Source organism: Zonotrichia albicollis, chromosome 2, assembly GCF_047830755.1.
Source record: "Zonotrichia albicollis isolate bZonAlb1 chromosome 2, bZonAlb1.hap1, whole genome shotgun sequence".
Taxonomy (NCBI): domain Eukaryota; kingdom Metazoa; phylum Chordata; class Aves; order Passeriformes; family Passerellidae; genus Zonotrichia; species Zonotrichia albicollis.
The window spans coordinates 76,352,867-76,376,556 of NC_133820.1; the positions used below are offsets into that span (position 1 = coordinate 76,352,867).

Here is a 23,690-nt window from a genome sequence, read left to right on the forward strand (position 1 = left end):
ATTTAATCTCTTGTCACTTTCCTTGTAAGAGTGTCCTGGCACCAAGGTAATGATTTATACAGTGTAAAGGTGCTACTATGGAAAACAAAATCAAGTCTTACTGCACATTAAAAAATAGGGCTTCAAAGCAAAAAAAAAAAAAATAGAAAAATTTATTGGGCAACTTTTAATAGTAACAAAACCAGGAGACACCTGATTGATAAGATCAACTGACTTTTCTGTATCCAATACCAGGATTATACAAAGAACCAGTTTTACTGACCAGAGTATCTATGGCTGTCAGGCAGGTCAGTACATGCCATAGCAAGTGATGCCAAATGGAAGTGCTCTTACTCTTTCAGCCTGATCAGCAAATCCATACCTGCACACAGCCACCACCTTGATCCTTGGGATATCATTTTAAGGAAGAGGTAGCTTCAATTTACTTGGTTTGACTGGAAAGTAGACAAGAAGTCAGAACTATACAGGTCACGGCAACAGTCTCTTCAAGGACCACTGGGAAAGATTTGTACCTTAGCAGGCTCTGCCACAGATGCTTTCCCATGGAATCAGCCTTTTGCTTCACTGCCGTATGCACTCCAGCTCTCCCAAGCAGGAGTCCTTACCTCAAACTGTAAGCCTAGAGGTATTATCAATCACATCCCTTATGGTCTTTTTCAGTCCTTGCATTTAAGGTATGCATTGAATCTGCCCCAGGGCATGTGCAAAGTAAGAAAACTAGATTTCTGGTATTTCCCAGCTGGCACACTATTATAATGTTAAACCACTCTATTCCTGAGTCTACCTATGAAGCACAGAGGGAGTATAAAGCTTAATTAATTCATGTTTGCAGAGTGTGAGCTTCTCGATAGAAAGAGACTGTGTAAGTAGAAATTAATACTATTAAATCAGGTATTGGGGGAAATGATCCCACTTTGTGCACTGAAACTTGTTCCTCCGTTCTTTAAATAGCAAGAACGCAAGCAGCAACGTCAATGGAGACTGCAGTCCTCATCATACCTTAGTTTGTTCATAAAGTTCAAGCCAAAATGAATTCTCCTGACACCTGTTCTGGCACTTTGTACTGAAACCTGAGCTGGGGACAGCATCCATTCTTTGGAAGTGCAGACATTTCCCAGGTACTTCGTGTGGTCTCTGCGGAGGATGAATCAGTTATCCTGGGTACTTTCTGTTTGCAGTCCTACCGACTGGAACTGGCATCTGCTACAAAACGACAGTCTCTTGTTGAAAGCAAAATACTTCAGAGCAGGTCCTGGATAGGGGGATAAAAGTACTTTGAGGGAGGATAAAAACAAGGCCAAAGGGAATGAAGAGAAGAAACCAGAAAAAAAAAATCTCAGTATTAGCAGGATGATAATTACAACTTTCATACAGATAGGTGTTTATGGAAAGGATTCTAAAATTAGTTAACACAGTCTGGTAATTTGCCTCAGTGCCAAATATGCAGTTATTTTTCATGTTTGTTAATGTTTTAATGATATTTCAAATAAACTGAGTATGGAAAAGTATATGAGTTCCCCATCATAATTTTCAAGTTCTTGTTTGTGCTAAAACAATGTACTTAATGTTCCTCACATGGGAAATAATAAGATGTGTCTGTTTAGGGTGACAAGAACAACCTGATATATTTTACAGTGCTTTAGCAGAGACTGTCACTTTTCAATTATGTCACTACCATAGGAAGCACAAAGGTGAGATCCTAAGTGTAAGTCCTTTTAGTTACACCATTAATGGTGTGAAAGTGCAGTGAGGGTAAGTGAGAACAATGATCACTTTATGCATTGTCATAGTGCTACTTCATGTATCACCCCTTCCTTTATCAGAGTCTATCTCACTCATAAAAGGAGTTCCATCAAACACAAAAGGCAGTGAGCAAGAATAGAAAATCAAAAGGAGTTTTACACTGTTGTTTCTTTTCCCAGTTGCTAGCGCCACTCAATAACATAGAGTTCACTTCAGCATTATATTGTGATTTTTTTTATCCCTTTCCTTTGCACCACAGGCTCCATTTGTATCCGGGACCCGAGGTGCAATGCCTTAGCATGTTGTTAAAAGCATTAGTCTGAAGAAATCCCAAGGCAGTACTTCACTTGTATAGCATTTTTATAATTTCATCAACTGGACATGTCTTCTGTGTTTGTTTGTCAGAGAAAGCAGCTGTGTGCATGTGCGTCTACACCTATATGTGTGTGTGTATGTGTACATGTAATCAAGATGCTCGTCAAAAATATCTATACTTCATCAGCTGCTTAAAATCTAGAAGCCACGGATGTTGTATATAAAGAAAGCTAGGGCTTTCCTGGCTGCAATGATAGGAAAGGAAGGCAAGAACCATTCCAAATCTTTATGAAACTATATTCTTGAAGTTCATATTTCACATATGTCCACCACCCAACATTTAACTCCTGAAGATCTTGTTGCTGCTCTATATTAAAAAAAAGTATCAGACAATTTAGACCAGTGCGTATGGTAGGAAGCCTGTCAAATCCCCATTAACCTTTCTCTAGCTTCACAAACAATTTTTACTTAGTCTTTCCAGACCCTGCAAATTAATTTGCAGACTTCCTTTCAGCTGTCATCTGAGCAAATGAGAGATGCCACAGAACTTCCCAAAAGAGAATTTTGAAATAATTTATTGAGGTTGTGCTGTCTTGAGATAGAACTGGAACACTTTCTATTTGGAATTAGAGACAGGTTTCAAGTATGATTGAGACACATGGTTTTCCACTGCTCATCTCCCCAATACCTTAAAATGCCTGTACACATAGAGGGCGTTTCTTGGAGAAATGCCAGAGAAACAATGTCATTTAAGGAAATTTCCCTGTCCCTGGAACTAAAGGAGTGTTATAAAGACCCTGGGAAGTGATGCCAACTTCCTCTCCCCAGCCAAGAAACCCACTAGGAGTGTCAGGGGTTTTTTTTCTCCGTGGTTCACCAAACTTGATGAATGAGTGCAGCATAACCAAAACTTATAAAAAAATTGGGAGGGGTTTAATTACAAAAATAAACATTACCAAAGTAGGCAAAAAAGCAAAAGTCTAGTTTAAACATAGAAAGCATCTATGAATCAGTGTGGGAAGAAAGGGATAACCCTTCTGTAACTGCTGTTTTGTGCCCTATTGATTACACCACCATTAGTGTATATGTAGAACTTAAGAAGGCCTAGTGCTTAAAACGGAAGAATTTTCATGCATTTAGGAGAATACAGAACTGCCAAAACATCCCTTCAAAGTAACTGAATGAATGCACTGTTGCTTTATAAGTTTAGCAAACAGCAGGACATGCTTCTTGTGAAAAAAGGAAGACGATAAAGAAGAGGAAAAAATACAAACAGGTAATGCAGACAACCCCTCCTACCAAAGTTCCCTAAAGTAGTTAAAGTATTCAGGAGCCAGCCAGACCATTTCATTTCCTCTCACATAAATCACTCCAGGGTTTTTACAAAATAAAAAAAAAAGTGAATATATAATTTTGCAATATTGTTTTAAAATTAAGGAAATTCAACAGTACAATAGGTGAATGATTACAATAGCAATTAGGGATGTTTTTCACCTTTTTTTTCCTTTATTTATAAGCTAGTATTCACCAATATTCATGCATTTTAATCTCCCTTTCTGGGGGCTTCACACTGTCAGGAACAGAATGGTTTTAACAAGGAAGAAGATAGACAGGCACATTTTCAAGGAAAAATAGTAAAATGTTTCCTGAATGTTCTCATGAAAGTGATGGGAAAATTTGCATATAAGGAAAGAACAAATATATTCACTCCTTGGTAAACTCTATTGCCAAGATTTTCCACACATAACATCATGAAGAATTTTTCAATATATCAACAGTTGCTGTAAAAGGGAAAGTGGATAGGACACCATGGACTTGGAAAAAAGGAAATGCAGGTTAGGCACTAAGGGAAAAAAACATCTTGCCAAGAATAAGGATAATGATGCACTGAAAAGATTGCATAAAAAGAGACTGCTATTTTCCACCACTGGAAGTTTGGGCTTTTTTAGAAGAATATGAGAATTTTATCAGGAAGTCTTTACAGATAGGTGAACCTGCTTTTTGGCAGACAGCTTTCTTGAATGGGTGATCTTTTCTGTCTTCTCCCAGAGAAAGCTAAGAAGATATTAAAATACAAGACAGGAGAGACAGGAAAAGAGAAAGCCATTTTACTTCAGTAAACATTCCCATCTCTTTCTAAATCACGACTCTTGAAGATGACTTGTCCATAACACATCATTCAGAACCTTCTTCAGAATTTATGTGGGAAAAAATTTAGCCTATGTGCAAAAGCGTAGATGGTGTTACATTGAACAGAGTCATACTGTGGGATTCGAGAGGTCTGCATTCTACTCCTGATGCTGCCTGTGACCTAAAAGGTGATTCTGATCATGACCCTCCACTTGACTCTGACTTTCACAGTACATAAAATAATATTGATATTCTTATTCATGTCCTTCTAGATCTCCTAGTGCAAATCCCAAGAGAGAGAATCATATTATTCATTATATTGTTTGTTCATTATACTGTTGTCATGTTACTATCACTAATATTAACAGTAATTATTTTAGCCTGTGTTGGCTGATACAACTTTTAAATCAAGATAATCAAACATCTTTTAAGAATGGGCACTCATGATGAAAATTTATACTTGTCATTGTTCAGTATTCAGATAATTTGAAAATACAACCATAACATTGCTGTCAGCTTAAGGATTCTATGTCTGTTTTTAACTTAATCTCAACAGCAGTGTAGTTTCCCCTTCATATGCATCATTCCATTCTAAATCTAAAAATTCTGAGTAATACAGAAGTCATATACATGCCATTTAATGATGAAACTAAAATCTTCCACACAAACAACTTGGACAACTCCCTCATACTGGTCATTCACTCAACAACACTATCAATGCCAAGAAAATAATCACTGCTAGCAAATTAACCAAGAGACTGAAAGACAACCTGTAGTTAATTTTCACAAATACTCCATGGATTAGTTTTATTCCTGGACAACTAGGACTAGGCTCATCCCAAACTGTATTTTAAACAAACTTTAGGAGTTAGAAGCATTCTCTAGAGGCATTTTTTCTGCACTCACCTTCTTTGTAAACCAGCAAATTTTAATAATATAGACATGGGTCAATCCATGACTTTGGCATCAGTAATCCCAGGCACATTTAATTTCCTAGTGCAAATCTTGCCAAGCAGCTCGTACATTAAATAATCTAATTTTTATTCTATCTTGAGCCAAAAAGAAAGCAAATGGTTTCATTTAGTAAAAGTTTGCTGCAGCTAATTGGCTCCTGTTTTACTTCCTGATCTACTGATTCTGTCCTTTAACTAAAAGACAGTTTGATGTGCAAAGACTTAGACACCCCTTGGATACTACTTAGTAAGGGTAACATCTTCACATCTGTCATGGTTTGAGCCTGGCACAGAGCCAGTGCCCCCCATGAAAATGCCTCACCCTGGTGTCTGCTGTGAGATGTGACCAGGAATAAGCAAAACAGGCTCCAACTTAAACATAAAGGACACTTTATTACTTAAACTACAGGAAAAATAGGGAAAGACCATAAGGAAAAAGAAGAAAAGAATTGAAAACCTTACAAAACCACTTTTCCTCCTCCCCACTCCCTGACTTTCTCAATCCAATACATTCTCTCAAAAACACCAACTGCCCAGCCCGGCACGACACTTTAGTATACTCAAACTGCAGTTCATGAAGAGGAAAGGAGTCCTTCTTGTCCCATAGGCTTCTCCTGGAAACACACTGAAACCTCGGATGCTTCCTTGTCACTTCGGCACCGCCCGGAAAAAAAAAAGTCCTTTTGCCGCTTGTGACATCTTCCTTCCATGCCCAGTGCTCTCACCACCGAGACATGGCCAGAGCTGCTTTTAGGGTTGTCTTTCAAGGATGCCTTGTCTCACTCCAAAAAGGCACAGTCTCTGCTTTTGGGACATCTGTCCCCCCCATATTTTTCCAACCCCCTGGGGCCGGGGGGTCCTCACGAATGAACCCTCCTGGTTTTGAGGCACTGCCTCCCCCTAAATGCAGTCTGTGTCACAGGAACAACTGAGTCCATGGCTACAAGAAAAAGTCCAGCCAAAAGGCCACTCCAAATCATCTCTCCCCATCCAATCATCTCCACATTCTTCGGGCCAAGGTCCTTGTCTTATCTCATCTCCTATCTCCCTTCTTATTCAGCTTCGAGGAGGATTAGCATTTTTGCAAGGCCCCAATCATGCAAGGAAGGGTTAAAAGTTTTCAGTCTCTGTCGGTCCGGAGCGACTCCCACGCACGCTGCCCACACGCTGCCGCTCCGGCCGGGCACTCTCCCTCCTTCTCCTCCTGGCTGGCTGCTCTCCTGGGGGGGGGGGGGGGGGCTGGCTGCCCGAGGGCTGACTCTCTGGGATCTTCCACCCTTCCATCCTCGAAGCCCCCCCGAAGCCCCCTCAACCCCATCTCTGTCCAGGCCCCGGGCCTACCGCATGGCCGGCCCCTCCCCCGCCCAGCAGCAACAGGCTGGGCGGGGGAGAGAGATCTGACTTCTTCGCCGACGATGTCCCAAGAGGAGGGATCCAAGGGCAGTGCCCTGCTTTTAACCCCTGTGTATTCTCGGAGGTGTGTCCAAACCCCACTGGCTACACCGGGTGCCAGTCCAAACCCAAAACCTTCATTGGTTTGACCACAGCTTCCCAGAATTCCCACTCCTTCCTGGTCAAACCACGACAACATCTAACACATCCACACACCTTATAATAATCTCTTAACGCAATCCAATTTAATGATGTACTCTACAAGGCCTACTGCTTTTTAAATGTAGGTCTGCAACATTTTTCAAGTCCATAAGCTGTAGCTGGCTTTAGTATAAAAGTTCTCTTCCTAGCTGTACAAGGAATCTCAGGAAAAAAAAAAAAAAGTCAGAATCAATCTAGCTGCTCTAGAAAGGTGTCCACCGCTTTTAATGATTAAAAGTTTGCTGTGCATGGCCCAGTCTAGTGGTAAATCTGCTTTATTATGTTACCATTCTATCTCATAGTCTGGTAAAATTTGTAGCTTTTTAATATAACAGTTTTGGCTTGGGACTACTCACTTATAACATACGGTGACTTGGTGCTGTCATTATATCACAAAGGTTTCACATTGTTGCCTCCTTAGCGCAAGAGTTTCATACCTCCTCGATGTTTCTCATAGTCAGCTCCTCCAAGGACTCATACATTCTTCTTCTTGCAGTAGTTAAATGACACCAGATCCCCTTCAGCCCACCAATCCATTCTTTTATAGCACTCTTCTTATTATTGGCTACAGCTGTGGCCTGGTAAAGTCAGGCCTGCTCCTTTAATAATTAACCCAGCTGCAACTCTTTAGGGAGTAAGATTACTTTCTACACTACCTTTATTTACTTATATTCTATCCCCCTACAACTTTGAACTAAAAGTTATCCTTCCACAGTATTGAGATGTAAATGGAGTTATAAAACAGGTAAGTGGTGGTCTTCATGAACTGAAGATGCAGTAGTTTATATCTCATTGAAATGACAAGTACGCAGATTAATAACTAATGTATTATTAATACATATTTATTTCCTCTGCTGTATTCAGTTTTATAGCAGGATGCATAATTAATATACTATTTTAATCATGTTATAATAACAGAAGTCTCACAAAAGCAATACACAACTGGTTTTGTGCAGTTAGTGATGTCTAGTGGGAAGCATTTTCATGTCAACTATAAATAAATAGAAAGATAAACAAATGCATGTCACTGGCATTATTAAGGCAAAAGGTCTTTCTATAGTTTTGTTAAATACCAACAAGAGACACTGTGAGATTTTGTTTCTGTTGTTTGTTTTTAAACAAGCCACTTGAAAGGGAATGGATTGGAAAGACTCAGCCACTGAATTACTGCCCGGGCTTTCTTATAAGGTTTGATGTGCCTCCGTGGTTTATTTCTCATAAGCTGCTCACCCAGCAATGGGGAAAGCAAACTGACAAGAAAAATGCTTGGCAAAGGAAAAAAAAAAAAGGGAGAGTGGATGAAAGCATTGATTTCTCTAAATAGAGAATGCAAGTCTACACACTTGAACAACAAAATGCATGGGTAAACAAGAAAAAGCACTAGCCCCAGGACTGGCAGTCCACTGTAATTCATGATAAAGCAAATGCAAGATTTTGGCATCATTCTATGAAGACTGCTGTGCTTCTGCTCTTGTAACAGGACACCTCTGTAAAGATCTGAACTGAAGATCTAATGTATCTCCAAACTGAGATGCTGTATGCTTTCAACTGTTACTCCCCATTGTCTACTGTTGCTATTTAATTAAATAGTAAAAAAAAAAAAATAATGACCAGATTATATAAATACATCTACTTAGCATCAACTGTATCATTGCTAGATGATAAAAAATCTCTCTAGCAACAATAACAGATTTGAATTTTTTAGTCTTATTAATTGTATAGGTCAGTATTAAATAAAAAACAAAACAATAGCATTGTAATACATTAAAGTGACATTAGCAAGGTCCTTTAAAACCTCAAACCAGCAATAACCAACCAGCAGATCTTTTGTCCTTCTCAAAAGTAGTAACGCTTAGAAAGAAGCAGAGCGTTTTCTTCTTCTATGTGAGATGTTGATCTCTCTGTTTCTTACTGTATTCTGTCTTCATTACGGCTGTTTGGACTTTTACCTAAGTGCATGACACAGCATAACACAAAAAGGAGTGTTGATTCCAGTGGACTGATGTAGCAATGTTCATGATGCAACCTCAGTAACAGTGAAAAGGCTGAAGAGTTCCTGTACTCGTGATTGACAAAAACTTCTATTGATTATAATGTGGACAGTTCATCTGGCAGTGGTATCTATTCCTTTACAAAGAGATGGTGATTCTGGTTAAGGGACAATAAAATGACAACCAAGCAGCCAAGCTGAATCCCTACTAAATCAGTAAAGCCTGAGAAGACAACACAGAAATAAAGAAGCAAAAGACTGTTTTGGGAACAAGCATGAAGTAACAGGATAAATCCCCACTTTGGCATAGCACAGCTTCATGCATTTCTTTACAATCAGCTGTGTCAAACACACAAACATCTGTATTTTTCACTTCAACCATAAATTGTCAGGTTTGAATATTCAGTTTCAGTGGCCAGGTACGTAATGTCTTCTACTATTATCTTGGTCTTTATTCTCTGCTCTCCATGATTTTCCACTGTGTCCATCATTCATGAACTTTTAAATTCCCCTCAAGCCTTTAATCTCTACTTGTAATATAAGAATTTTCTTTCAACTTATTTATTTCTTTTAAAATGGTAAATTTTCTCATTTTCATGGTCATTTCTGCTACCATAATCAGTTGACAACAGAATGCAGGTTACTATAACATTTTTTGTTCATTTTTTAAACAAGAATTTTTCTTGGATTACCTGCACGGAATGGGATAGAAGGATATAAAATTTTAAAGAAAAAAACTTCCAAAGATATGCTTTTAAGAAAACTTAGTATCACTTGGGACTGCCTGCATTTGGGATGGTTGAAAAGAATGAACTAAAAGTATAAGCTAATGGAAAGAAATGAAAACACATTAAGCTATATGTAGATGCTCTCATTCTGAATTAAAATGCCTTTATATTTTTTGTAGTTTAATCCTCCCTTAAACACTCCACTTTTGAATAAGTTTCTATATAGGGGCTTAATGGTCCTTAATTTTGCTGCATTAACTTCATACTTTTAGTTGTTCTCCTACATAGAATTGCTATAAGATATCTAACTACCACATTTGCTTGGTGACTGCACAGTCAGGAACATAGAAACCACGTCTAAGTGCTGCCATTTATAACAACATTAATTTGAACTTCAAAACTATTAACACAGAAATATAAATTCAAAATAGGGACTCTTCAAGGCTTCTTTCAAAAGCTGTGCAACTTTTTTAAACATTTCTTTAAGAGACAATCTCAAAACATTCTGCAAAATATGAAAATATTGATTTTTCTGAGGGAAGCAACAAAAATTCAGGGTGAAACCTACAAAGGTACTTTGCATCATTCAGATCTTCCCATGTTTGTCTCTTCCTGGGCAAATGCTCCAAAAGAAAGATACACCACTTTATATTCTAAGTGCATTTTGAGTGAAACTGGCTGTGGTCACAATTGCTTGCACCTAAACTTACTGCTGATTCTGTATTCAGCGCCTTTGTAGAGCACCAGCTCAGATCAGCTACTCATAGATTTCAGCACGGGGATGTTTACTCTGTAAATCTAAATAGGATAAATAAGCTCTTCCAAGTTAGAAATGCTTAAAAAAAAAAAAAAAGTCCTGACAAAATTCCTCTAGGCTCATTTAGAAATTTGAAAAAGGGAAATCTGCACCACCAAATGTCTAATTAAAATGAAAACCATGAAATATGTTAACAAGTGTGAGTAAAATGACTGCTGAACTGTTGAGAAGTTTATGATGGTATAGACATGCTTTCCAGGCTTATTGAAAGCCAGTCCAGATTGGAAGAACAGTTCATTATAGCATAGTTAGATCTCTCTCAGATTTTCTTTCAGGGAAAAGAAAAGAAATAAGGTGTTCAGTTCCACAAACCAATGACAAGAACTAGCAGATATAATTGGCAGTGTCGCCAGTGATTTCAGACTGACGATCTGGCTGATTTGGGAATTGTGAGGCAGAGATTAGATAGGAGAAAAATTCAGTCAAAAAAAAAAAAAAAAAAAAGAAAGAACAGGAAGCAAATGCATTAAAAGAAATATGGGTTAGTTGGGGGGGGGGGGTCGGTTTGAGGATATTGAAGGAAAAAAAAAAGAAAAGATTGCCTTAGATATGCAGAGGGCAGCAAAAAAGAAGAAAAGTTACAGTAAGGTTACGGTCCCAGTAGGCAGAAGGGATAGTGAAGCTGTAAATGGAGACAGAAGGGAGGCAGAGGAGAGGGACTGAGGGGAGAGATAAGAAATAGTTTATGTTACAACAAATATAAATGTCATGCACTTCTCTTCCCCCCTTTCAGCTTAACAAGTGTTCTGAACTACAAGAAACATGGATGATATCAGGAAGGTAAGGTCTTCCCAAGAGACTACTGACATAGCAGGATTATTTCTTTTACCTCTCCAGCAATGACAAGTGCAATTCTGTAAACAATGTTCTGCTCTTAAATCATCTAATTTATGCTTTAATAATTCAGAGGTTTCAGAAGATATTTATCCAAGAAATATTTACTACACATGCTGAACTAAAAAATAAAAAACACAAAACCCCATGGAAAAACAAAGAAAGAAGCATTTTCACCTCCAAAGTTATGGATGGGAAGTAAACAGATACATCATTTCAGATGTACTGCATGAGCATGTAAGAATGACACAAATATGTACCTATACAGACAACAAACATTTTTGCATTAGTTGAACATTTATGAATGTTCAAATGTATGCAAAAGCAGTTTAATCTGCCCTTTTCCCCTTCCTCTTTCACACTAGGCTCAGTTCACATTCCTCCTGACCTGCAGGTGCTGGAGTTCATCTGAGCCCACAGCATATTTAGCTTGCTCAGCCAGAAGAAAAGTACTAACTACCTTTTTGTAGTATGGTTTGTTACCTGTGGACCTGGCAAGCAGCAACAGCTCACAGAAGAGCAGAGGGTGGGGACCTGAACCAGGGGATGAGGGAGAAGATACTGCAAGGCAGATTGTGCTGGTTTATCCTGTCAGGGACCCTCAGCAGACGGGATTCTTTTCTGCGAGTATCAAATGTGTGTTTTCAGTTCTGTGCTTGCACAGTTTAACTCTGTTTTTCCCCATTATAATTTTTTTCAGTTACTCCAGAGTTGATCCGTATGTGCAAAGAAGTACATTTATGCACCAGTAATATCATCATGGTTCTGTGCTGTGTTTCAAATAAAGGTGAAATGTGAAGGATATTACCAGGTAGTTCTCAGTTCTCAGAACTGTTGCTTTCCTTTTATTATTATTTCACAGATTCTTTTTCCTTTCTCTTCTTTCAAAATCCAATAGCACAATCAGTGTATAAAGTTAGTATTGTTGAAATGAACATTTCTGTGATGCTTTTTGTTATAGTGATAGTTTTCCTTTCACTGATGTTTTCTACTAAGCAAGCAGAGAAAAACAAACCCAGTTTTTAAACTGCACCATGTAAAAATCAATCAAGAAGACAATCATGTTTCCGATATTTTGAAAATGATATCACCTATATCAGGAATTATTGTGTACTTAATGTATACACAGAACCATCAGTCTTTCACTTAACTTTCAGGAGTTTCCCCCTCCCCAGCCCTTACAGCAGTTTTACCTTGGAGTAGTTCTGTTAACATCCTTGATGTACTGGGAAATTTATCAAGGTAAGATCATAGACAAGCATCATTCATTATGTTGCTTTAAGGGGGATATCATCTACCACTCAAAATATTTTTTCCTCAAATAATGCTGGTTCCTAAGTGTCATGTGAAAAAATGCAATCCACTAAAACTGAAGGGAAAGTACTGGAATCATGCAACATCATGCAAAACTGGCAGAGAAAAACTGGGACAGGAGGAAGTTATTTTGAATACTCTAATGACAGTCATCATTTGCAACGCAAGTCTCTCCTGCCCATAGGAGACTTCATTTTTAAATACTAAGAAGCTCACTCATGGGAAAGATCTCTTCATTTCAACCATGCCTCTATGCTCCTCCAAGATTCCATGTTCATTCAAGCACAGCACAGCTGTGGCAGAAATGGGACTCGTTTTCTTTTAGGAATCTGCTGGGTCCTATGCCTGCTTAAAGGCAACTGTTGCTTACAAACCTAGAGCAGTGATACTCTAAATTTTTGAAAGAAATGCCATCCTTTAAAAAAAACACAGAGTCAAAGAACCTCATGAATACCGTATTGGTCATTCAGGATTATTACCGAAATATATACAAATAGAAATTTCAGAATAAGGGAACTAGCATGTTCTAAATAAATGACAAATAATTCTAATTACCAGCCAAGTTATAACTTCCTACTGCACACAGAGGATGATCCTATCCAATGTATTCCTTCCCAGGGGACGGGGCCATGGGCACCTCAACAAAAGTTAGCCTTACAGACTAGAATTCTCCCACAGTTAATGGAAGCAGGTACCAAGATATTACATCCCTGGAATCCTAAATTCCTACTTGTTAAAGAGCTTATATGTCTGTATCCTGCCCTCTCCTAAAATATCACCTCCAAATTCAAAGAAATTTAATATCTTTTGCAAGACTTCAGACTACCTATTAAATTTAGTTATTGTCTACATCTGTGCTGACATCTGAGAAAGAGTCAGACAGATTTCTCCCAGACACATTGTATACACCAAAGCATGCAGCAAAATTATTCTGTATTTAGTTCTTAAAGTTGATTATTTAAACTATATTAAATCCCTGCGAGTCGTAATTCATTTGGAAGGGAGTTAAGTTAAACCAAATCAAGGCAATTTTTATTTTGAATGAACATCTATATAAGGACTTAATTAGGTTTAAATAATCCACTTCAGATTCATTTTTACAGATTAATTCTGTAAATAAGCTTCCAGTGAACCAAATGTAGTTTCAGTAAATTATTACCAAAAAACTAATTCAGTTGCAAACAGGGACTATGTTTTGGTGTGTATTTTTTTGTTAAACTTTGACTATCAGGAAATATCACACAGAAAACATGGCACTAATCCATTTAAATGTCACTAGTTAACTGACTGGAGTTTTCTTTAATGAAGTAGATTTTTTTTGAAGTATTATTTATTTAAAATAATATATCGGAAGAACTGTCACAACAAAAGAAGGTGTATAAGTTTTTGCAGCAGATATAATTTTTTTTTTCATTTTATGCTGTAAAATGCTATTTAGGCAATAAATGAGTAACATTATTGGACAACCCTGCACAGCAAAGGCCCTAATCCTTGTTAAAGTAGCAAAAGCCAAATCCAAAACAAAAATAAAGTTACACCTGGCTATTCTCAAGTAGACATATTTTGAATATGAAGCTTTAATTTAAATTAATTTGATTTAAACTGAGTGTGCTAATATTTGGAGAAATCCATCAATTTTTATTTTTTTTAATTCACAGTTAATTTCCTTAAAAATAAGCAGTGTATCCAACTGAGGGAAAACAAAACAAAACAAAACAAAAACCTAAAGGTAAAGGAATGAGATTGAAAAGTTTCTCATGCATTTAAGAATTGTTTCTTTGTCTGCATGGGAGTATGATAACCTCACTCTTTTGGAAGCAGAAGAGAGTAATGAATGTGGCCTCTCTGTCCAGTTCTATCATAGCTTTCTAAGTTTAAGTTGAGGCAGTTCCTTTACTTCACTTTCCCAACATGTAAACTGTAGCTAACTACTGAATTTCTTTACAAAGTACACTTAGATTTGTGGTTGAAAAGCATTTAAGAAAGAGAGAATACTGTACTATTATTTTAGTAATAAGGAAACACTGACACAATCATAGACCCAATAGATACGTATTCAAACTTCTAGCACAGGAAAAATCATGTAGAATGATAAAAAGTGCAAACTGACATATTTAAAAGAGAAGCCTAAAATCATAAAACCTCTTACCTATCTGAAAAGCAACAAACCTAATACTTCTTCTAGATTTCAGTAAAATGCATTACAGAAAAGCTTAAAATGGAGAGGGACCAGGGAGTTAAGGAAATTATGTTCCCAACACATGAATGGATGATAATTATATCAATACTACAGCATTCACCTCCAACTGAGTGCTTGGAAACGGATAAAACATTATAAACACAAAGGTCATTGCAGCCAAGAAATTAGGTGGATTCCCAAGATGGAGCCACTAAACACAAAAAAATCCCTCAGTAGTGAAATAAAGAGCTGTAACATAAATCTTCTCTCAAAATAATTGTCTTTGTTGCTGAGCTGGCTTTATTCAGATCTAACAACAGGCAGAATTATGTGTAAGGGGCGAAGGCTAGGACATCAGTGACATCAGTGTCTGTGAGGAGAGAGTTCAGCACTTTCCATCCTTCACCACCCCAAAAAAACTGTCAGACAAAGAAAATAAAATAATTAACCTGAACTCAAGAATATGGACTTGAATTAAGCAGTTAGCAGTAGTATAATGTGCATTATCACAGGTTTAGTGCTATGAGCACATGTTTCTAATGACAAAGCCATAAGAGGATCTTATACGTATATTTTTACCCAACAGAGCAGAGGTCTTCTTGGCTTACAATGGATTTTTGGAGCTTCTTCCTTAAATCTTAAAGCTGCTAAAAAAAAGTATTTTCCACATCATTTTATTCTACATTATTCTAATTTTTTCTTTATTTTCAAGAGACACTAACATCCTTATATTAATACTGCAAAACACAAATTCCTCTGGGAAGAAAGGAAGGCTATCATCACTGTGGTCCCTAGCCCATCAGCATCCATCACTACTTTTTACATTACTTGATGACTGACGACTTTGAGGGCAGGGGATGCAGGCAGGAAAGTGGGAGTAAATACAGAGCTAAGGTTTAATTCCAAATTTATAGTAAAATTAACTTCCCTGATCTCCTGGCCCACAGCCACATGTCTTCTCTAGAGCTCAGGTGTGATTTGGCCTGGTTTGCCCTCTGTCTGACCTACACAAACAGTTTGTCTGAAGCTCAGTAAGGAACAAGCTTCAGCAGCATTGCAATTACTGACAAACACCCATAATATTTCTGCAATAAAAGCATGTTCTGCCATTTCCTCCTCCAGTATTTCAAAACAGTCTATTCCTCTTTCCAAGCATGTGTGCCATAATCTTTTGTCTGATCTGTGACCTGTGTACGTTTCAAAAAAATATGCCAGTTTCATCCTTTTTTCATGTCACTCAAAAGTGAAATATTTCTCTTTTTTTTTTCACATTTTTCCCCCCCTAAGCAGGAATCACTGAAGTTAGCTGACACAACCTATAGCTTGTCACACAAAGCAGAGGAAAAAGCATGAAGGGACCTGTTGTGAAAACAACAGGTCTATGTGGAACACAATCTAAGAAACTGACACTGAAAACTGGATAACATTCATGCTTGCTGGTTGCAAACAGACAAGGAGAGAGACAAGTCTAAGGATGATAACTTAAAACACACTTAAACCTTTAATTTAGCTTCTTCTAAGACCAAAGGTTAAAAGTAAGTTTGACACGTTGTTCTAGTGCCTCTTCTCACCCTCGGGCAATAAACGAACCAATGAAATATAATAATGGGTCCCTCTGAGCCATGACACTGCATCCCATCAATTACATACCTCAGGAACATCAGATGTACTCTTATGGGGAATTTAAAATCACTAACACATTTTAAAAAAATACAGCAGGCGTAATATTTTAAAGTGGTTTAATTTATTCTTATACGTTTATTTTCTTTAAGGATTTATTTGATTATCTATATACCATGAAGTATTTCTTTTCTTTCTAAATAACGCCTGTATGAAAATGTCTAAGTAAAAATATCTTGTATTCTCACAGCTGCTCTTATACTGTGTTCATAGTTTTTTTTCACTTCACTGCTTTCCTTAGGTCACAGGTCCTGCTGGAAATGAACTGTATATTGCTTTATAGTTTTGACTGTGAATATCTCACACTTACTTTGTATAAGAGCAAATAAAAATTCACTAAAGGACCACTTGAAAGTAAACTCCATGTGATTTCTGTATTAAGGAGATGAACTTGACTCTGATATTGATTTAATGACAATTAATATAGACAGTCTTTCCTTTAAAATTTTCAGTTGTATTATGCCAAGAAAATTTAGATGTATATCTCTTTGAACTAAATACACAACAATTCCTATGAATGCTAATGAAATACAGTAATGAACTACAATTCTTTCATGTTAGAGTGGTGTATAAACACCCTGAATTAAGCTACTAAACACACATAGGAATTAAGCATTATTATTCCTGGCATACAAATAAGGGAACAGGCACTGAAAGATTGGTTTGCAGAGTTTAATATGCCAGTTTCATTCCAGAATAGTGTGATGGCAAGTAGTAAGATTTAAACATGTGCTTAAAATTGAACATGCCCTAAACACCTTCCTGACTGAGTTCTAGGTGTGTGTCGGTGACAAAGCTCTAACACTAAATTTTGGCTGCCAGCCTTGAGCTCCCAGCCATTTGTGCAATGAAGGTAAAGCACTGGCTTAGTGTCTGCGAATGGTAAGCACAGATATTGTTCAGGAGGCAGCAAAAAGCATGAAAGGATAAAGTGTGGCTTATGAAAGTAAGCACCGTAGCTTCTCTTTGGTTTTGAAAAACAGTAATTCAGATTTCATCCAAAATCGTATTCTCTCCCTCTGTTCTACATTTGTCTCCCTATTCTTCCCCTTTCCTTTTATTCTCTTTAAAAGCTGCTAACATCAGCTGCTTCTTTGTGGATTTTTCTTTTTGCTTCATTGCCTACAAATTGCTCTAAGCTCTTCATTCCCTATGAACCTGTTCAGCTGGAGGAGAACAGCTGTACAGCAGGCTGTTCCTAGTACACCTCTGGAAGATGTATAGCAAAATGTTAACAAGACATACATATTGAAGTTTTTTGCCTTCTGAAGAATTGAGGGGCGATATATATTTACATATATTTAAACACGCGTGCATCTAAGCAAATATACAGTTGGGAAAAATTAATAATCATTATAATACAAGGTACATGTCTCCAGACAACAAAAAGTCTAAAATTCTCAGTCTCTGATTTACATCCCTGAGGGTGTCAGAGGATGTCTAACCATGTCAACTGGAGTGGAAAAACACTGCATGTCAGCAGAAGAAGGCCTGATTGCTATAAAACAAATGTCTTTTTAGTTCCTTGCTCCCTTAATCCTCTCCCCCACACAAGAGAAACGTTCACTCAACTGACTCTCATTCTTCAACTTCTTACTTAGGTTCCAAAGATAATGAGCTCCAGTATACATTTTACCTCAAAAGATAGATCTATTTTCAGAAAAAGCACGGCTGCTTTGTTTTTCTGGGTTTACTGAACTAATCAGAAGTACTAAGATGAGAGTCTTGATTACAAGTCTCTAAATAAAGGACAGACATCTGCAGAGTATGAGACAGAATATGCAAAGAGGAACAGTGTTGAGTTTTGTTTGTAATTCTCCAAAAGGATGCTTCTATCTGAAGAGGTTTGACCCTGAGTTTCTGATAAAAAACTCAAAGAAGGAGTTGGAAAATTTTTTAAGTGTTTTGTATAAAGAATGGGATTCCTTTTCCCCAGACAGAGACCTGCTACTTCAAACACATAACACGCACAAGATCAATCATCATTTCTAGTGGTGATGTTACTGCTACGCTTTACAGGTCTCCATGAAAATTCTGGATAAAACAAACTACATTAAAGGTGTAACACCAATGACTGCGGTGGTGCTCCTAGGTTGCTTTAGAGGAGGTGGTTTCATGTTTTCCAGATATTTAAATATCTTCTTATATACTTCCTTAATGGAAGCTTTAGTTAGAACAATTGAAGCTTAAGCTAGCACAATATCATGATGGCCTTAGAAGACTTGGCAGAAAAAGAAGCATCATGGTTTTGGTGGGTTTTTTTAACAACTTTGTCTTGGAGAAACAAACATGATAGCAGTTACAATGAAAGATCCCAGCTGACATAAAAATTATTCAATTCTGATCCTCCAGCAATATCATAATACAGTTTTTTGAGCCCTTTTCTTTCCTTTTTTTCCTGTTTTTCATTTTTTTCTCTAGTTTTGAGGCAGTGCTCCCCCACTGGCCTCTCCAGGCTGCCAAGGATAAGGGGAAGGAAGAGGAGGTATTTACGTATAAATATACTCCCCATACTAACTCCCCTTCATCCTGACATCAAAACACCTCAACCAGGACACTTCTGAGACAAGCATGGGACCTAAGTTGGCCTGCAGGCTCTGTAGAAAGCGAAGCATTATTTATCCTGCACTAGAAAATAGAATATTTTGAGGTCCTTATACACCCAGCAGATCCTAATGTGACAGACTTTACCCTGGCCAAAGTGTTCTTGGGTCTCAGACAAAGCCCTGCTGATTCTTGTCTGAAATGTTTAATGATGTTAGGATACTTGGAGAATCATAAAGGTCTCAAAGAGCATTAAAGTATTTTGGTATAGCCCACCAGTATTGGAAAATAGAGCATTTGTAAAGTTGATGTTGTCAATGCTCACACATAGGAGATTACACTATAATCTGGAAATCAAATAAAAGCCCAGAGCAAACCCTTGATAAAACACAAAGTAATAACTATGGGATGGCTCATTAACCTCCAAAGTTCCTAAGAGGTTGGAGATCTCTGAAATGTCTGTCCTTCTGCAGTGCCTGCAAGCCCAATGTGAGATTTAATGAGTCCTTAGTATCAACACACAAAGAAAGCAATGTTCTCTCATTTAGGATTCATCTAGCTGTCTTTTTACCACTCTAAAATTACAGTTATACCAGAGACTTAACTGCAACTTTACAGAAGTTTTCACTTTCAGTAAAATTAATAAGACCATCAACTTTTTAACAGTTGAAAAATGGATGCTTTTATGCAGTATAGAGAAAAACTTACAAATTAAATTTATTCTAGGACCCATTTTTATCACTATTTTCTCCAAGAAAAATAAAATCAATAAGAGGAAGCATTTTTTAATGTGATCAGCAGATCTTAACACTTCAAAGGGCTAAGCTCTACTTCACTGAATTCTAGCTCATGACAAAAAAATCTTCTTAAGATGATGATTTATGCACTGATAATTCCAGACATAGCATGTTCAATATCTACTGTAACAGTAATTGTTCATACAGTTTGGTTTATTTTATTTCTTTCTCGGAATTATGTAGGAAAGTTACAATATCAAACTGAAACAAAAAAAAATGCAACAGACTCTAAAAGCAAAAAAAACAATTTGTTACATTAAAAAAAAAAAAATCTATTGGAAAGCAACTGCTGTGGGAATGGATGTTAGGTGAACACCCTGTGAATGTAGGTGGAGAAGGACTGCAATCATTTCAGTCCTTCTCAAATACACCGAGCAAATGTTGCAGCCCTGATACTGTGGCCTAGATGGGCTCTTCCTAATTTCCAGGCTCAAGCTAAACCACTAAGCTGCCTCTCTCTAAATATGGCCAAAAAGGTCCAAAGAACTGGTTGGATTTATTTCATTTTCTTTGTAAAAATCTGTCTACAATTGTTCTCAGTATTATGTTATCAAGAACATATTACTGCACGAAACAAAATGGAAGGTTTGTGTTGTAGTTTTTCATAAATTTCTTAGTCTTCAACAATTTCCTTTTTAAAAGTAAAAAATTTGAAATCAGAGGTTACTTGATACATTTGTGTATACAAAATTATTATTAATATCTAGAACTTAAAGTAGATAAACAGGTAGAGAAAGACAGGAAAATGTAATTTTATTATGGAGGAAAACTGGTTATTGAAATTAATGTGTTTGAGTCAGAAAACAATGTTTACACATGTACTGTGGCACATACTGGATACTTATCCCTTTAAAATTTTAGGTTTTATTTTGATTGCCAAGCAATTTTTTGCTCACGTTCTACTGCAAGAACTAGGCTGACTCCAAAGCACGCTCTCTGCACCAAGTTTCAGCACTAGATAAATTATATGTATTTGCACAAACCTGCAATTTAATCATCAGATAACTGCAACAGAGTTTCATGGGTAATGACACACAGCCTAATAAAGACACATACGAGGTTTAAGAAGAATGGAGGGTATGGAAAAAGTCTTCTCCTGCTACACAGCCCCATATAACCAATGAAATCTGTGATCTTATTTAGGTAGGCTATTTTCAGTTATCACAAGGTGGATAGGACTCCTGCCTCCACTCAATTTTAAGATTTAGTGGGAAAAAATACACATTGTCTGGAAGACAGTAAAACAATTTTGAAAGTATGGCACCAATGGAAGGCTTAATTCAGTATGCTTTCTGGAATACAAAGTCATAAAATGAAATAGTTTTTAGTCGCTTGAGGTTTTGGATTTTTTTGGTTTTGTTTTTTTTTGGGGTTTTTTTTGCTTTGTTTGTCTGTAATTGGATGCTAGCCAAAACAGTATTTAATTAATAGAATGATGAAAGCTACAGATTATATACTCTAAGCATATGTTGTCAGCTCTTTTAGGTTTAGCTTGGGGAGACTGATTTCATCCTTGTGTTATGTGGGGCTGTGATAAGTTACTATTATCTACGCTCAGAATTACCTGTCTGATGATGCTAACAAATACCATGGATTTTAGGTGCCCAAGGCTATAACATTTCATGGGTATCACTTGCTGTGCTACCTACAGCAAATTACCAACTGACATACCCAACCAAGCAAGAGCAAGCGGTTCATGGGATTCAAACAACAAAATTTAAAATTTAAAAAACAAATTAAAAAGCTCTGTATGCTATTTAGGTATAGCTAACTTGAAAGTATTTTTAATGTCTTGGACTACATTTACAGTCACCCCAAAGTCTTATATTTTCTATCCCTTAGAAAATACTGTATCTACACTTTAATCTATTGAAAACCCACAAATAATTCAGATATCTTTGCCATAATGCTTAGTTATCACAGGTTTAGCAAAATGTCTGACAGTGCTTACAGTACACTAACATCACTGACAATATGTATTACAACAAGTAAATTTTTTTTCTAAGTTGTCTGGTTACAAAACATATAGCAGAGTATTTCACAAGAGTATCTGATGCTCTATGTCCTTTTACTTATAGATCCAACAAAATAAAGTTGATTAAGGCATCCTGAAGAATATATACTGTAAGTTGAAAGATTCAACTTAACCATATTATTTCACATTGTTTCCTTGCTACACACACACAGCAAAGCCAAATCTCTCCTCCAGCTCTGGAGTCTGCCTTGAAGTTCCTTAATGCAGGACTAACACATTTTCAGCACTGTAAATCTCAGTCTCCTGCAGCTAGATAGCTTCTCCTCCCCGTGACTAATAGTAAATATGAGTAGTAGTAGATAGTATTTACCATCACATTCAACACTCTTGTCCCACCTGAAGACAAAAGTATATCCGGAACCGTATTCTCCTGGTTGTCAACATTCTCAATCTTCGACTCATAGGCAGCCTGAAAATTGCACATAAAATGGTAAAACCTTATTCAGCTTCAGACTCATGAGAAAATTTTAAAGGCTCAGTGAAAATTCCCTATCTGACCGCTCTCTTAAGTGCTTTAAACCATCTTCAGCCATTCCCATGTGTCCTGTCCCAGGGAGAATATCTGCTAAGCATTTATTTTTTAAAATTTCACCAAGAGTAGACCTAAAGAGATTATATTAAAGAAAAACAGTTATGGGATTTAAGCAAGTCAAAGAGAATAAGTCCAAGTTAATCCTGAAAGAGCTTAGATTGTGATATTAATGTTCTTCTTGTTAGATTAATTTTAACATATCCATGTTAATATCATGCTTCATGATGCTTTCATGTCTCACAGTAGAACAGGCAAGACTGAAAATTTCTAAATGCAATAAATCTTTTCCAGAATATAAAAGTCCCCTTTTAGTAGGCTAGAGAATCAGAAACATTCACACCGTCAAATCCTCTGACTGACTGATGATGCCAAAGTGATTTCCAATTGCCGAAGTGTTCACTTCCATTGTGTGTGAATAATGAGGGGCTGAATGTGTCACTCCACAAACAAAACTGTCAAGTCTCTTCAGTTTGACTTTCCCTGGTTTAGGCTTGAATGCTTTTTTCTTTTTTTTTTCTTTTCTTCAGTTTAAATAATGTGTATTTATTAGTATAAGAGTTTTCAGGAATACCAGCAATCCAATTTTTGGTATGAACACGAACACCGGAAGCTCAATGAAAAAAAAAAATTCCCTTCTGTGGAAATTTAAACTGGCCTACTGGGAGGACAAAACATAATTAAAATAACTGCACCCTGCACTAATCAAACTGAATCTATTCAAAGTGACTAAGAGGAGGACAAAGAAAAGTGTTGTACTGCTATCCAACAGAAGAAAAAAAGTTCCTAACAGATGTGAAGGCCAAAGCATTTAATGTCTTCTTTGCATGTTTTAATTAGAAAGGTCAACAATGAGAAGAGGACAAGGATAATTAATACAAAAAACAAAAGAATGATTTCAATTAAAAAATACAGACAGAAAAGGTTACAGAGTACTTAAGTAAATTAGTTTTTAGACCAGATGTGCCCAATGAACTTCCTCCTAGGGTACTTAGAGAATTGGTAAAGCCATCTCAGAACCATCAGGAAAGCAATCTGGGGAGCACACATGAGGTATCAATAAAACCAAAAAAGCAAACACATAATATTCATCTTTCAAAAAAGTGGAAACTTAGAAATAACAATTTTTTCTGTCACCTACTAAGTCCTAGAAAAGCTCTGGAACAAATAAACCATATGATTTTTAAGTAGCTCTCAATATGAAAAGCACATAAGAAGGGTCAAAAATCAGTTAAGAATTAGTCAATCATTTAAGAACAAATCTAGTCGGAATTCAATGTCTCTACGAAATAGTAACAGACCTTGTGGAGAAGTGAGTTGCAAGCAAGGTCATTTATGTTCATACCCTTTGCCTCATAGAAAATCCTCCTGCATATAAAACAAATGGAAAATTTGTCTGAGTGCTAATAGTATTGTGTGGGTTCAAAACTGATTAGGCAACTGTACACAAAGTGCAAGCATGATTGTGCTGTTGCTTAAAGTTATCTTTTACATTTTTTTCCCCTCTAA

At 36.9% G+C, this 23,690-nt stretch overlaps 1 protein-coding gene across 16 annotated transcripts in view; it reads right to left on the reverse strand.

The window, feature by feature from the left end:
• PCDH9 (protocadherin 9) overlaps positions 1 to 23,690 on the reverse strand; it is a 689,424-nt gene that overhangs the window by 555,961 nt on the left and 109,773 nt on the right. For 7 of the 16 annotated variants that reach the window (XM_026796702.2, XM_014270977.3, XM_014270979.3 and 4 more), the window contains exon 3: positions 21,963 to 22,061. The exons of 6 other annotated variants lie outside the window; for them this stretch is intronic. In XM_026796702.2, coding sequence (XP_026652503.2) covers positions 21,963 to 22,061 — 99 coding nt within the window. The remainder of the gene's footprint in view (positions 1 to 21,962; positions 22,062 to 23,690) is intronic. 3 more of the 16 variants (XM_074535510.1, XM_074535511.1, XM_074535509.1) reach the window with 1 other exon arrangement.